At 33.9% G+C, this 16,557-nt stretch overlaps 1 protein-coding gene across 36 annotated transcripts in view; it reads left to right on the forward strand.

The window, feature by feature from the left end:
- The window catches only part of magixb (MAGI family member, X-linked b), a 179,161-nt gene that overhangs the window by 77,651 nt on the left and 84,953 nt on the right, over positions 1–16,557 (forward strand). For 14 of the 36 annotated variants that reach the window (XM_073910910.1, XM_073910913.1, XM_073910926.1 and 11 more), the window contains exon 4: positions 12,471–12,590. In XM_073910910.1, the coding sequence (XP_073767011.1) occupies positions 12,471–12,590 (120 nt within the window). Of the gene's footprint in view, positions 1–247; positions 422–9,528; positions 9,682–12,470; positions 12,591–14,531; positions 14,562–16,557 lie in introns of those variants that run through there. The other 22 variants (XM_021478474.2, XM_073910911.1, XM_073910912.1 and 19 more) reach the window with 5 other exon arrangements.

Raw genomic sequence — 16,557 nt, forward strand, 5'->3', positions numbered from 1 at the left:
TGCTTTTTGTTGTATTTTTGGCTTGATTGGATTTTGTAATGCTCTTTATCCCATCATGCCTGGCTTCTAAAGAGTATGCATATGAACAGGCTTAATATCAATTCTACTGTAGTACAGTAAATACATTCTCACCGCTTGCCCTTTTATATTCCTTTTTACTGTGTATTTGAAGCCATTTTGTATTGATTCCAAATGAGGGCGCGTTAGAATAAAACAAATATAGCTGCCGTCTAATTAAACCAAAGCCATCGAACAATAGACATGGACTGGGACAGCAGACTGAGAGAGAGAGTTCACATGGTCCACTGCTAAAGAGGAGCGCAGGACGTAGAGGATTAAACCGCTTAAAGGAATTAAGAAACGGTCGGCCGTTTATCAATTATTCATGCAATAGAATCAAATTAAATGGCTTTTATAATGGGTGAGTACAGAGGGGGTCTCTTTAGAGAATACACTGCACACTGCACAGATTACTCTGCTTCTGTGTGACGTACAATGAGCCTTCAGAATCAGTTGCTGTGATTGTGTTATTTTTTGAAGAGTAAAAATTACTGTAACACTAGAAATCCATAGAGGTGAGTCAGACTGTTCTTGACTGAACCCAATGTCATTTTTCCAGGTCATATTTACATTTAAAGCTTCTGTTGAGCTTTTAGAATGAATCTTTAAAAGTCTGTTGATATATGGTTTAAAAAATGACTGTAACACTAGAACTGCTGGAGTTCTATAGCTACTAGAAAAACCATAGAGGTCAATCTGACTGTTTTGGTCTGTCTAGACTGTGCTGAATGTCATTTCTTTAGGTCATTTTAGCATTTGAAGCTTCTGTTGAGCTTTTAAAATGAATCTTTGAAGGTCTGTTGTTATTAAAAATGACTGTAGAACTACCAGCGTTTCTTTTCTTCTAGAATGATCATATACGTCAGTCTGACTGTTGTAGACTGTACTGAATGTCATTTCCTTATGTCATGTTTGCATTTGAAGCTTCTGTTGAGGTTTTAGAATGCATTTTTGAAAGTGTGGTGGAATATTTTGTAGATTAAAAATTGAATTGTGTAAATGATTACATCTGAAATGCTTCAGTTGGCTACATTAGGACTTTTGGACTTTACAATGCTCTTGGGTTGTAGTAAACAATCATGTGCACTGGAATTAAAACCCATGAATAAATGGATCTGTTAATGCTAAACATAAACAACGGTAATCAACATAACATTTAATTGTAATGAATGTGAAAATTTGTTAGTTCACAGACAACCACAGTTGTATTCAGTTCATTTCTTTGTGATAGGATGTAATAATAAAAGCCTCACCAATATATAGTTCAGTGCACAAAAACAAAATTTTAAGGACATTTATGAAAAAATAAAGGACTATACTGAAATAAAATGCTGTGAATAATGCACATGGTCAATTTGACCATTACAGCATTTCAAAATACACTGTAAAATGTTAAAAAAAAAAAAAAGGAAAAAAAAAAAACATTTAATTCGAGCAATAAATAACCGATTTAAAAAAAAAAAAATTCTTTTTGGCTCTGTCCCTTTATTAGTCTGGCGCCGCCACAGTAGAATGAACTGCCCGTTTACAAAATGACAAGTAAAAACTACAAAAATACAGAAAAGGCTTTACAGTTAATGAATTTACAGTGTATTACTGTTTATATAATTTTTATAAACAGGAAAAAAAAAGTTCAACTTTTAGGATAATCATTATGAATTAAAGGTTATAATGATTTATTTATGATTTTGCTCTGTCCGTTTACAGTAATTTACTTTCAAAGTATAGTTGTCCCATGTACAATAACTAGGGCCAGACGTAATCTGCAGACTTTTTTTGCTATTTCTGCGGAGAATTTTGGTAAAAATCTGAATATTTCTGTGGAATTATTTTGAGAGTACCATAACTAAAACCTTAATATGTGAAATAAAAAAATAAAAGCTTTTTAACTTGTATTTAATGTTTAAAATGCAAAACCAATTAGATTCACTTCATTTGGTAAACAAAGCAATTCTCTCAAATAATATATGTACTAAAAGACAGAAAATATTACTGGACAAACTGCATTGTACATAAACCAGATGAACAGTTTTATATTAGTCAATAATATTACTGAAATTAATTTAAAAACTGAATAAATATAGATTTACACACAAATACTCAAGTAAATAAACAGAATCAATGATGGGCTAAACATCTGCTGAAAATCTGTGACTATTTTTATTTCATTTTGTTTGTATATATACAAAGCACATGAATAATATGTGTGGTTAGGAAGTTTAAGGGCAAATAATATAATACCATATAATGATTTATTTGCCAGAGAAAAATGTAATGTAATTTGTATATTTATATAGTGCATTTACACCCAAAGTGCTTCACAATCTTGAGAGGCTGTTTCTCCACACCACCACCAGTGTGCAGCATCCACTTGGATGATACAACGGCCGCCACAGGACAATGGTGCCAGTGCGCTCACCACACACCAGCTATAGGTGGCGTGGAGAGACAGTGATAGAGCCAATTCGGTGAATGTGTAAGGGCCAATGGAAGGAATTTGGCCAGAACACTGGGGTTAGATCCCTACTCTTTAAGAAGTGCCATGGGATTTTTAATGACCTCAGAGAGTCTCTTAACCTCTCTTCCGAAAGACGGTGCCCACTGACAGTATGGTGTCCCCTTCACTTTTCTGCGGCATTAGGACTCACACAGATCTCTGGTTGAGTGTCCTCTGCTGGTCTCACCAACACTGCTCCCAACAGCAACCTAGTTGCCCCATTTGCTTCAGTGAGTAACTGGTCTTGGGCTGCAGTGTGATACTGTATGGCTGCGAGAGCGAATCAATGCATAATTTACACTACACTTACTGTATGTAGCCTACATATAGTCTATTAATTAACATGAATCACCTTACTTTAATCCTCACATGGTTAACTTACATATTAATTGCCAATAAAAACACTTTGATTTAGGTTGGTTAAATCTTTCTATTTTTACAGGACAAATTAGTAAATATTAAATAACACTCTATGTAAAACTTCTATAAAAAACAAACAAATTATATAATACAACTGCAAATTCAATGGTGAAATTTTACAATACAGAGAATTTCTGTAAAACAGCAGGTATTTCACTCTATATTAAAATACACAGAAAATTCTGTAGAAAAACAACAACAAACAAAAACAACAGTGTACTTTTTAACTGTAGTTACACTCAGATTTTTTTCTCCGTTTTGTCATCTTGAATAAAATAATGTTAGAATAAATTATAAATAAATTTAAGAAAAGTCAGGGTACAGTTAGAATATTTTAGGTTATTTTTAGATTATTATTTCAGTTTTATTTCACTACAAAATTATAAAGAAGTTTTAGATTACTACCTTGGTAGTCCAAGCGTTAAACCTCTTCATACATCAGTTAAACCGATGCGTGACAGATGAAATAAGCTCCCTCATTTTCTCTTTAGCATCATGTGTTTGTCATTGGTTTGTTTTTTGTGCGCCTTGAGCACAATTAGTAGTGGAAATAAGCTGTATCAGTACGCACTGCTGAATAGCCCTGCACTCACACTGAAGGAAGAATTCTGCTGAGTGTGAACTCAAGTGTCACTCTTGCTGGAGGTCTCAATCTGTCACAACAAAGACCTTGGTTACACTGAGGTCACCGGGAGGTTATTTATGACACAATGACACAAAAGGTCAAAAACACCTGACAGACAATTAACAGGCTCATCATTAATTCATGGAGGGAGAGAGTCATAATGTGTTCTCCATGTCTCTGGTGTGTGTTCGATCACTTAGCTGGAGCTCAGAGAGAATAATTCACACTGAGCCTGTCTGGTGTCAGTTTGAAGGTATTACTCCAATCCCATTGAGGCTTTAAGGATTTGAAGACTTCGGAAAAATTGGAATATTTGTAAAAGAGTATTTTAGGTTTGTAATTGTTGTGTATTTGTAATACAGTTGTAGCAGGCTGTTGTTTTTGATACTTTGAGTTTTTGACTGACTATATTCGTCCAAGTAAGTTCAAAATTCTCTCCCACTATTTCTGTTTGTTTTTGAACAAATGTACAAACTGCTGCAGCTTAGCCAAAGAGCTTAGAATGACCAAGAGGCGGCACTCAATAGAACGTTTCATTGTACCGGATTCCGCTATTTTGGAGTGAAAGTGGTCGGCTGTCCATTGGATCTTATTTTAAAGATTTATTTTTGGTCTTTTTACCTTTATTAGATAGGACAGTATTTAAACAGGGAGCAAAGTTGGAAAGAGAGAAAAGGGGGAGGGGTTAGGGTAGGGAAATGTCCTCGAGCCAGGATTTGAACTCGGGACATCCTGATGTGCTATTGCACCATATGTCGGCATGCTAACCAGTAGGCTATTGCGCCGACAATCCATTGGATCTTATTGCTGTCGCGATGGCAAGCTGCTGCTTTGTTTTTTATTTATTCATTTAAAAAAGTGCATTAAAGCTGAAATACTACCTGAAAGACGACAATACAGCACTTACTATCACAATCATCAGCACGTTTTATAGTTTATTTTACAGACTTATAATATGCTGTTGTTCTATTGGAGTTTTCATTAAAAAATAGCCACCATCTAGTGTCTGTTCCCCAAATTGCACTAGAGTGTCGCCTCTTGGTGATTCTATGCTCTTTGGCTTATCTTAGCTTGTAGCTTAGCATGCTAAGCAAAGTGTTTGGGAAATAAAGTGTTGATTGGATATATGGCTGGATGGAAGTGTGATATGTACATCAATAAAGTAGCTTTTTTATGACATAATTCATATTTTTGCAGTAATGTGACGGTTGGGTTTATTGTTGGGATGGGGTAGTTATTGGGTAATTTAATACATATCATAAACAATACACTGTACAACTACTGTTTTTATGTTACTGTGATGGTTGGGTTTAGGGTTGAGGTGGGGGTAGACGTCAATAAAATACAATAAATAGGAAATTTAATAAATAATATCTAGCAACCACCTGTTTGGGAAGGAATTTATTTAGCAATTAGCATAGGTGGTTTTCCCCAGTTGTAGCCTGTTTTTATATATGCATTAGTTTATACAGTTTTAAACAAAATACATTTGCACTTCATTTGTAAATATTTGAAGCAAGTGTTTCCTTGAAGTTCTGATACAAAATAGGGAGATGTAAATGCTCAATTGTGAATTAAGAAAAAATAATTTAATGTGTGGGGTATAAAACAAACAAAAAAAGCTGTGGAATGTTTAAGGTACAACTGTAAGTCACAAGTTTGAAATATAAATATACAATTGTGGGTGGCACGGTGACTCAGTGGTTAACACCTTGTTGCCTCACAGCAAGAAGGTCAGCTGGGTCAGTTGGCATTTCTGTGTGGAGTTTGCATGTTCTCCCCATGTTTGAGAGGGTTTCCTCCATGTGCAGGTCCAAGGACATGCACTATAGGTGAATTTAATAAACAAAATCAGCTGCAGTGTATGAGTATATGGGCGAAAGTACTGGGTTGCAGATTGAAGGGCATTCACCCTGGATAATTTAGCGGTTTATTCCACTGTGGTGACCCCTGATGGATGGGGGACTCAGTCAAAGGAAAATGAATGAATGAATGAATAAATTAATGAGGATACAACTGTGAAATGTGAAGAACTAATAAAAAAAGGTAAATGCATTTACGAGAAATAAAGATAGTCATTAAGTATTTAAGGTACAATTGTGAGATTCAAAATTTTGAGGCACATATATGAGATATAAAGCTCCAGTTGTCAAAAAATAATAAAACCAAATCTCAATTCAATTCATTTGTATTTCTAAAGCGCTTTTACAATGTAGATTGTCAAAGCAGCTTAATATAGAAGTTCTAGTCAACTGAAACCGTGTCAGTCCAGTTATTAGAGTTGAAGTTTAGTTGAGTTTGTGAGATGTAAAGGGGAATTGTCACAATAGTGACAAATCAGTGAAAAAGTCTAAATGTTAAGATATAAAGATACATTTGTAAGATATAAAAATGGGAAAATTAATTGCTACACTCGAAAGATGCAATTAAGAGTTACAAAAGCCCAGCTGTGAAGTCACAGTTTTGGTATGTAAATATACAATAATTAGATGTAAAAGTTGTGAGAAAAGGAAATTGTGAGTTTTCAACATACAGTTATACATCACAATAATGTGATGTAATAGTGCACAATGGGGTATAAACAAAGGTATTATGAATAAATGTGCTATTGTGAAGTATAGTCTGTGATGGCTAAATACAAAAGCCCAGATGTAAATAAAGGTTGCAACTGTGAAAAACAATTATAAAATAGACAATGTTTTTGAGATACAAAAATGCAGTTAAAACTGTGAAAAAGACACAAAACTGAGACAATGACTGTCACGACTATACACACATAGTTAAAAATGTCCAAATTGGTAAAGATATGTAAAAAGGTACAATGTTTTCATATATAAGCCTCAACTGGGAGGAATACTATTGTAAATTTGTTCTTATAATATCTGCATATATACTGTATAAATGAGATTGTTTTGTCTGGTATTAGTATACTGAACGCTGTTTGATCTTTTTGTTCTCATATCTATTAAACATCTCTCCATGTCATGACGTGTCCACTGGCATGGAAGAAACCCGCTCAATAACATCCAAACTGCCTCTGTGCATGTGAAACACACAGCAGTATGATTTTCTTCCTCATGATCTTTGATAATATTGATAGCCGCCATGTACTTTAGTAGCCATGTACTTTAATAATTATTATATGAACCAAAACATGCAGTTTGCAAATGATTAGCATGTGATTTGTAGTGACCTTTCTGTCTTTCACAGCAGCTTTCTGACCCAGACTCCTCTGAGTGCATGTGCATTAGGCATTCTGAATGCACACATTTACTCCCTCAGTTAGAAATATAAAATAACTGCAGCTGAGTGATATAAAGTCTCAAACTTAAAGTATCAAAAAAGATAAAAGATGTGACCTAAATTATATACTTATTTACTTTATGAAAACAAATAATGAGTGCAATTTAAATAACTGAATGGTGTACCTATTCAACTGTTAAAAAAAATGTGCTGCAGCTCTGCTCTTGTAGCAGAAGGGGCGGCACTATTGGACACTAAGGTTGAATTACTATTTTTTTTTATTTATTACTTGTTTTTTACCTAATTATTTTCCTCTTGCATAATAAGTAAGTAAGTAAAGTAAGTAAAGTTTATTTATAAAGCACATTTACTTCAGTTTGGCACTGACCAAAGTGCTGAACAAAACCATAGCACACACTCTAAAAGAGTAAAAGATAACAATAAAAGTAATAATAGGAATAAAAGTATTACAGCAACAACCACAATAAAGATTAAAAGCCTGGAAATGCAATAGAATAAAAATGTGTCTTAAGTCTAGACTTAAAAATAGAGAGAGAAGAAGCACTTGTAATATCCGGTGGTAGCTGGTTCCACAAACGAGGAGCAGCGACTGCAAAGGCTCTATCCCCTTTCAGTTTAAGTCGTGACTGAGGAACTTGAAGTAAACTTGAACTTGAACTTGAAGTAATTAAGCTGTCTCTCGATGATGACTATAGTTATATCATGGCAGATCCTATTTGGTAATTTAGTCAATTATTTTCTGTAAACTGGCAACCATTAAATGTCTAAATTAAATTTAAAAATTGCTTTTAGTAAAAAAATACATAAGTCTGCATTTATAATTGCTTACTTCCATACTAAATTGTATATTAGAAACAGTATGCAAGCCAAGTAGTAAATCCAAATTCATAGTATTTGAAAAAAGTGTGGGAGAAGTACCCAAATTACCTACTTCTTCTTGTGAGTGGGCATCTGATGGAGGCTACTTAATCCTGTTATGTCACATGAGAGAATTCATGAATGGGAGTGAAGTGAGTCAACTGATGCAGGTCAGTCATGTGATAATGACTAGTGGCAGATGAAGTATAGTCCAAATTCCGTACTGCACATAACATATTTTTCAAAAGGTTGTCTAGTAAAATCAAATTTAATCTAGAACCTAATCGAGTAGTAGGTCATTTGGAACACAGCCTTTGTGTTCCATTTGAGATGACACTAAACTCACACACTAAATGGTTCAGTGTACAAATGCAAAAGTGCATAGTATAAAAGTGCATACACTTAAAAAAAGGTGCTAAATAGCATCTCAACCAACTTAAAGATCCACTGAAGAACCACTAAAGACCTTTTTTAGGGAGTAGTGTATAGCTTGCCATTTGGGGATGTGACAGAAGTCTTAAAGCTACTGTGAGACATAAACATGGAATTGTCTGCCAAAAAAAGACTGTCACAATAATATTTTACTGTTTTTAGTTAAGGCGGCAAAGTGGCTCAGTGGTAGGCACTGTCACATTACAACAAGAAGGTCACTAGTTCGAGTCCCAGCTGGGTCAGTTGGCATTTCTGTGTGAAGTTTGCATGTTCTCCCTGTGTTCCTGGGTTGTTTACTCCGGGTGCTTCGGTTTCCCCCACAGTCCAAAAACATGTGGTATAAGTGAATTGGATGAACTAAATATAGTGTATGAGTGTGTTTAAGTGAGAGGGTGTATAGATGTTTCCCAGTATTGGGTTATGGTTGAAAGGGCATTCGCTGCATAAAACACATGCCGAATTAGTTGGCAGTTCAGTATATATATATAGTCAAGCCTGAAATTTTCATACCCCTGGCAAGTTCGGACTTAATTTTTTTTTTTTAATGTGAAAAATAAAAGCTGATAAATGTTTTTTTTTTTCACAATGATTCCTCTTGGACATCATGTTTTATCTTTTGGGAAGAAACTGTGTCATTTTTTATGACAAGAAACTTTTATTCAGAATTTATCAGGGCTATGAACAATTTCTGCCTTGACTATTTAAAGTAAAAAAAGGAGAAATAACGTCACTTACCTTATTTTAATTTGAAAAAACATGTTTTCTTATATGACCGTTTTTTTTATTACGAACTACTGCCACAAACTGTTGTTTGTTGTTGATTACATGTATTGCATGAACCATGAAGACACATTTTATATGTTTGTCCTCGTAATATTTTTATCCCAGTTGCAAGTATTGGCACTCATATCTATCAACCGTCTATCCATGTCATGACCTGTTCGTTGGCATGGAAGAATCCCGCTCAATACCATCCAAACCACGAGCTACCTCTGTGAAACACACAGCAGTGTGCTTTTCTTCAGCATGATCTTTAATAACACTGATAAAATCTCTACGTTTATCACTAATTATCATATGAACACCAAAGTGAAGGATTTTCATTAATAACACCCAATTTGTGGAGACCTCTCCAGCACTCACAGCACTTTTCAAACCAAGAATCCTCACATTGCCTTTGCATTAGGCATTGCTTAATTTCGTGCACACACACATATGCTCCCACACACACACACACAGACCCTTGAGGCCAGCCTTAAATTAGACAGGCTCTGCTCGCTCCTCTTGTCCTCTTGTCTGGCTGTGATTGACGTGCGGTGGGTGTGGCGGGAAGTCATTCGGTCTAATCATTCCAGCAGGCCTCTGGCTGTGTGAGCTGCGGGTGAATATATCAATACACACACAAACAAACCCACCGCAGAGCGCAGAACCTCTGAGCCAAGCACCCGGGACTGTCGGGATGTACTGGGGGGACTTTGCTTTTGCTTATCACACTCTTAATTAGAGATATTGAAGCAGAAAGGAGGTAGGATCTGCATGTGTGTGTTTGCGTGTGTGTGGTAGAAGAGTGATAAAGAATTCGCGATTGATGTTGTGTCAGTTTGGAGCCTTTCAAAGCCTGTAGAGAGGGAGAGAGAGAGAGGGACGTGTCAGCTTTTCCAGGCTGGATCACTGTAATTGGTCTGGGCTGTTCATAGTCCTGTTAACTTGTCAGTCAAGGCTGGATGGAGAAGGGGATAAGATGCCATCTTAATCTGGACGTTTACACACACACACACACACCCTAACGTGCACACACTTAAACAGAGGTTGAGCTGAAGGTTGTAGTATAGGACAGAGATCTGTCAATAATTACATAAATACTTTTCCTAATTAGAGTTTTTGTCTCGTTTCTAGTCCAAATATCAAAAGAATTCTTAAATCAAGAAGCATTTTCTAGACAAGTAAGAACTATTGTCTTGTTTTTAGAAATAATGTGTCAGAAATAAGTTAGTTTTTCTTTAAAACAACGGATCTTAACGGAGTAAGCAAATTAATCATGTTTTTGCTGTAAGTGCCAATAGCCTCATGGTACTGTGCACCAACGTGCTCATGGCAACCCGAGTTCAATGCCTGGCTCAAGGTCCTTTGTCGATCCTTCCCCCCTCTCTGCTCCCAATGCTTTCCTGTCTGAAATCTCTACTGTCCTGTCATAAATAATGGTAAAAAAACAAAAAATAAACTAAAAATTGCGTTTTCGGTTTAAACACTGCAAAATATGCTTGTCTCACTTGTGCCGATTTACATTGGGAGACAGCGTTAACGCTTGACAAAGGGTGTGTCCAAAGTTGGGCTTGCACGATCACCAAAGCAACATCAGCCAATGAATATAGATTGCAATGGGCTACTGTCTATTTGCATAAAGCAATCTGATTGGCTGACACTTCTGTGGGCGCTTGAAAAGTTGAGAAATTCCCAACTTCTGCAGCAAGCAATGAATCCACAATTCAGCAATGCTTGACGGCACCATTTCAAAGTGAATGGGAAGCATTTACAAGTAAATCGAGGGTTAGAGATTGTCTTGCTTCTAGTCTAAATATCTAAAAATTATAAAATCAAGAAGAATTTTGTGGACGATCATCAAAGAAGTGTCAGCCAATGAATTTAGATCTCGACTGGCTACTGTCTGAGCTGGGGTATTTGCATAAAGCAATCTGATTGGCTAACACTTTCATTGGCATTTGAAAAGCAGAGAAATTCCCAACTTCTGCAGTGAGTAACATTCAGTTTGGCAACGATTGGCGTCACCCTTTCAAAGTGAATAGGAAGTGTTGATCTGTAAATGAGGTGTTAGATTTTGTCTTGTTTCTAGTCCAAATATCTAGAAATTATAAAATCAAGAAGCATTTTCTAGACAAGCAAGACCTATTGTCTTGTTTTCAGAAATAAAAAGTCAAAATCTGTAAGGTTTTTCTTAGAACAAGCTTAATAATATGATAATGGGTTAACGAGGTAAGCAAATTAATAATTAGTTTTTTTACATTGAACACTGCAAAATATGTCTTACAAGTGCCTGATTCACATGGGGTGTCAGCGTTAATGCTGGACAGAGGGCGTGTTTGAAGTTGGGTCTGAAGCAATCGTCATAGCAGTGTCTGCCAATGAAGTTAAACTCCAACTGGCTGCTGTCTGAGTTTGGGTATTTGCACAAACCGATCTTATTGACTGTTCTGTTAGTGCTTGAAAAGTTGAGAAATTCCCTACTTCTGTGGGAAGCAACAGATATACAATTGCTTGACATCACCCTTTTAAAGTAAATGAGAAGCGTTGATGTGTGAATCGGGCTTTAGAGTTTTTGTCTTGTTTCTAGTTCAAATATCTAGAAATTATACAATTAAGAAGCATTTTCTAGACAAGCAAAACTTATTGTTGTGTTTTCAGAAATAATTTGTAAGAATATGTAAGGTTTTTCATTAAAATAAGCTTAACAATGTGTCAATGTATTCACATGGGGCGTCAGCGTTAACACTTGACAGAGGGCGTTTCAGAATTTGGGGCTGACGCAATCATCCTAGCAGTGTCAGCCAATAAAATTTGACTGCAACTAGCTTCTGTCTGAGCTGGGGTATTTGCATGAAACAATCTGATTGGCTGACACTTCTGTTGGTGCTTGAAAGTTCTCAACTTCTGCAGTAAGCAGTTCAACAGTGCTCAACTGCTGAAGTTTTGTCTTGTTTCTAGTCCAAATATCTAAAAATTATAAAATCAAGAAACATTTTCTAGAAAAGCAAAACATATTGTCTTGTTTTAAGAAATAATTTGTTGAAATTAAGTGAGTTTTTCTTTAAAACAAGCTAAATTATCTGCCAATGGGGGAAAGCAAAATAATCATATTATGCCAAAAAGAAAAACAAGATTATTTTACTTGTTTTAGGGAAAAACACACTTGAATTTGACATTACTTCTCAAAACAAGACAATTTTTGCTTCTCTTGAAAATGCTTCTTGATTTAATAATTTTTAGCTATTTGGAATAGAAACAAGACCATTTTTATTTTTTTGCAGTGAAAAATAAGTTAATTTTTACTTACCCCATTGGCAGATTATTTAGCTATAAAGAAAGCTGTTAGAATAATAATAAGAATAAGCTATACGATAAAAACTCACTGTATTTTTTATATGTAATTTTTACAACTTTTTAAAATTATTTTTAGATACAGTATTTGACTTTTTAGATATTTGGACAAGAAACAAGACAAAAACTTTTTTGCAGTGTCTATGTTATTTGAACTTGCTGTATTTAATGTGTGTTTTCCTGTCTTCCATGTCATGGCAGGTACAACTAGACAGCCACGAGACGGTGAGATCTCTGGGGTCGACTATAACTTTGTGTCAGTCGAAGAGTTCTTCTCTCTGGAGGAGTCGGGGGCGCTGTTGGAGAGCGGAAAGTTCAAAGGTCAGACAGTATTCATGACACATCTCCTGAAGAGTTTATAGTGATTATGAAGAAGAAAACTGTAGTGCAGGGGTTCTTAAAGCGATAGTTGACACAAAAATGAAAATCCTGTCATCATTTACTCACCTTTCACTTGTTTCAAACCTGATTGGGTTTTTTCTTCTTCTGAACATAATAGTAGTTAATTTAAAAGAAACATGTAACTCTTGACCTCTATAGTATTTGTTTATAGAAGTCGATGGTTACAGGGTTTCAGTTTTATTTAGAATGACTTATTTGGTTTTCATTAGAAGAAAGAAACTCAAAACAAGGTTTAAAACCACTTGAGCGTGGGTAAATAGTAAGTACATTTTCACGTTTGGGTGAACAAACCCTTTAAAGCCTCAATTTAAAGGTTTAAATCTGAATTTTCATCAAAGTCAGATGCTGAAAAATTGGTTATAAAAAACTAGTTTTTAATAAACATCTGCATACATGAATCAACTATTAAACAAACATCAAGTGCCTTTTGTATTAGAAAATGGATGAATAATAAGTGAAAACATAAGAAAATGACAAGAGACATTTTTTTTTGTTTGTCAACCAGAAGTTTTTTAAAAGTAACAGTGCAAAGTACAGATCAGTCTTATGTGAGAAATTGCTCTGTCTGTGTTCCAACCGATGTTATTTTAATAAGATATATTGTTATGTTATTTTAGAAAAAATAAGACTTAAACCATTGGTTTAAAAAACATTTTTGTAAACTGAAATAAAATAAAAATTTACAATAATTGAAAAAAAAAAAAAAAACTAAAGAAACTAACTGCAGTCAACTGAAATGGATAATATATAATAATTATTAGCAAAAAGATATGAAAGTTTGTTCTGTGGCTTTTGAGGAATACATGTGATGGCATTTCTTTGCAATATAAGCTGCATCAGCTAAACATGTTTATATACCAAAAAAAAAAACCTTGCTTACAGTTGAAGTCAGAATTATACAATATCTTGCCTATTTACTCTAACCTGCTTAGTTACCTAATTAACCTAGTTAAGCCTTTAAATGTCACTTTAAGCCGAATAGAAGTGTCTTGAAAAATATCTAGTCAAATATTATTCACTGTCAACATGGTAAAGATAAAATAAATCAGTTATTAGAAATGATTATTTAAACTATTATGTTTAGAAATCTTCTCTCTGTTAAACAGAAATTGGGAAAAAAATAAACAGGGGGCTAATAATTTTAACTTCAACTGTATATATAACAAATATAAAACATCTTTTCTTCATCTGCCCAAAAAATATAATCTAGGCATGTTTAACTGCACGTTGTATTTTTATATGTAGAAACTTGTCTGAATTTTTCATAATTTTTACTTTTATACATTAAAGTGGTATTTGTTTGGGGTTTAATGTCTGTTTACTGCTGTGGTCTACACTGATATTCTGTTAACTAAAACAGAAACTAAATATATACAACTACATAAATGTGTTAATAAAAATAAAATATAAACTAAAAATAACAGCATCATTAATGGATCAAACTAAAACTAAACTGAATCCAAAAAAAAAAAATGTATTGAAATAAACACTACTTTAAAATTGCAAAAATATAATAACCTCAGTGTTGTATATCCACACTTTTAATCCCTACACACAATTAATGCTTTTGAAATATGAAAGGGTTTTGGAATCCTCTCTGGGTTCAGATTCGTAATGGTGCTGTTGGAGTGCTGTTGGAGTGCAAGTTAATTATTTCATTGTTTTAATTGGTATCAGACATTAACTGATGAGTTTAAAGAATCACCCAAAAATGTAAATATTCCCTTCAGTTGTTTCAAATCTGTTTGAGTTTCTTTTGTTGAACACACATGATCAAAAAACTTCTATAGTGTTTTGTAAACTGCATGTCAGTGGCTTCTAGATTCTAACATTCTTCAAAATCTCTTTTGTGCACAATAGAAAAAAAGAACGGCTTCGAATCACTTGAGGGTGAGTAAATGTTGAGTAAATTTTCATTTTTGGGTGAACTATCCCACAACTACATATCAGTTCTTTCTGATTAGCACACCTGTTAATAGCTACCTGTTTAACCCTTTAAATCATTGAAATAGCCTGGAGTTTTTGACTTATAAATGACTTTGAATTGTATGGAAACAAAAAAATGTAAAATAATAAATAGTGTAATCATGGACAATAATGTTACTATGATTCTCTGCCTGATAAAGGTTTTTTTTCTGACTATACATTTGCTATTATATTAGCATTTAGGGTTAAACATAATTCTGTCACTTTACTGATGTTCTACTGAGAGTTATAGTTGACGTACTTGCAATGAAACCTTTAATAAAAATTATTTTAAAAAATTATAATAAAGTGTAGATTTATGATAAATGGTAAAGTTTAAAGTCCAAATAAACCTGTTAGTGTTCTTTTGAATGCATTTTAAGGTCATGTGTTACATCTGTGGGGCTTTTTTATCCAGTGTTAATTTATTGATCGACAGTTCTAAGAGCTCCATTTACACACATCACCATGTATCAATAGAACTGAATATAGTTGTGTTGGCAGTGCTTATCTGTCCACCAGCTCAAAGTTTAAAGGTTCACCAAACACTGAGAATCACACCGAGACTATAGAAAATACTTCAATTTGCTTTTATTTTATTATTTAATTTAGTTTCGTTTTGTTGATATTTTTTTATTGTTTTTATCTGATTTTATTTTGTATTTTGTACTATGTATACAATGTATTTTACATAGTTTTTATTTAACTTTTGTTTATTTTTTTCCGTTGTTTTATTTACTTTTTGTATATCATTTTATTTTTGTTTATTATTTTACATTGTTTTTATTTAACTTTTTGTTCATTATTTAATTTTTACTTATTGTTTTATGTTGTTTTTATTTTTTTGTTTATTATTTTATATTGTTTTTATTAAATTTTTGTTTATTATTTAGTTTTTGTTTAATGTTTTACATTGTTTTATTAACCTTTTTGTTTTATTATTTTACATAGTTTTTTATAATAATTTTTGCTTATTTTATTTTTATTTCATAATTTAAGTAAAAGTTTGATTCTTCCATAAAGAAGAGTTGATTGGTTTTTCTCTGAAATGATAAGAAATGCTCAATACATGACAAAGTGTATGACTGCAGCAAATAGTCTGCAAGTACATTTTTTTAAATCTCTTAACTAATCTAATCTAATGCAGTAAAATACTTGGTGGTTCATTCCGCTGTGGCAACCCCTGATTAATAAGGACTAAGCCAAATAGAATGAATGAATGAGTAAACTATGTTACAGTATAACCCCTATAAAATGTTTTTTTACAAACTCATCTGAGTGTCATCTCTCTTGTTTGATTTTTTCTGGACAAGTCTCTCCAGTCATGTTTTACTTTCATTTTCAAATTTACAAACTTATGTACTCTGTGGATAAGTAACACAGCACTCCAAGAAAAGACATTTGTCAGATGCTTAGGTCTGTTACACACATCATCTTCAGCATGATCTTGTTAGTTACTTGATCAGAAACAGTCCCTGATTCCTGCTGTGCTACTGTATGTGCGATTCTTATGGAGCAGAGCCGAAATGTTCAGTTTAGAACTGAATGATTATGTCCTTCTATAAAAGCACAAAGCAAGTCAATAGCCTTGTGTGCCAACAAATAGCCCTGAGGTGCTCACGGTGACACGAGTTTGATTCCCGGCTCAAGGTCATTTGTTGAACATTCACCTCTCTCTGGTTCCCACACTGTCCTGTCCAATAAATAGTGAAACCCCCCTAAAAAAGAAAACACACAACACAAAAGTGTGCTCTGCAGTGTAATGCAAATGTATCAGTGGTATCTTTCATGCTTACTCTTTTACTCCATAATGCTTTCCAGGTTATATATCAGCTAGAAATATTGTCAAATTTTAATATCACTTGATTTTGAGGTTTGTCACACCCCTAAAAACATACTGATATATATATATATATATATA

This window comes from Danio rerio, chromosome 8 (genome assembly GCF_049306965.1).
Source record: "Danio rerio strain Tuebingen ecotype United States chromosome 8, GRCz12tu, whole genome shotgun sequence".
NCBI lineage: Eukaryota > Metazoa > Chordata > Actinopteri > Cypriniformes > Danionidae > Danio > Danio rerio.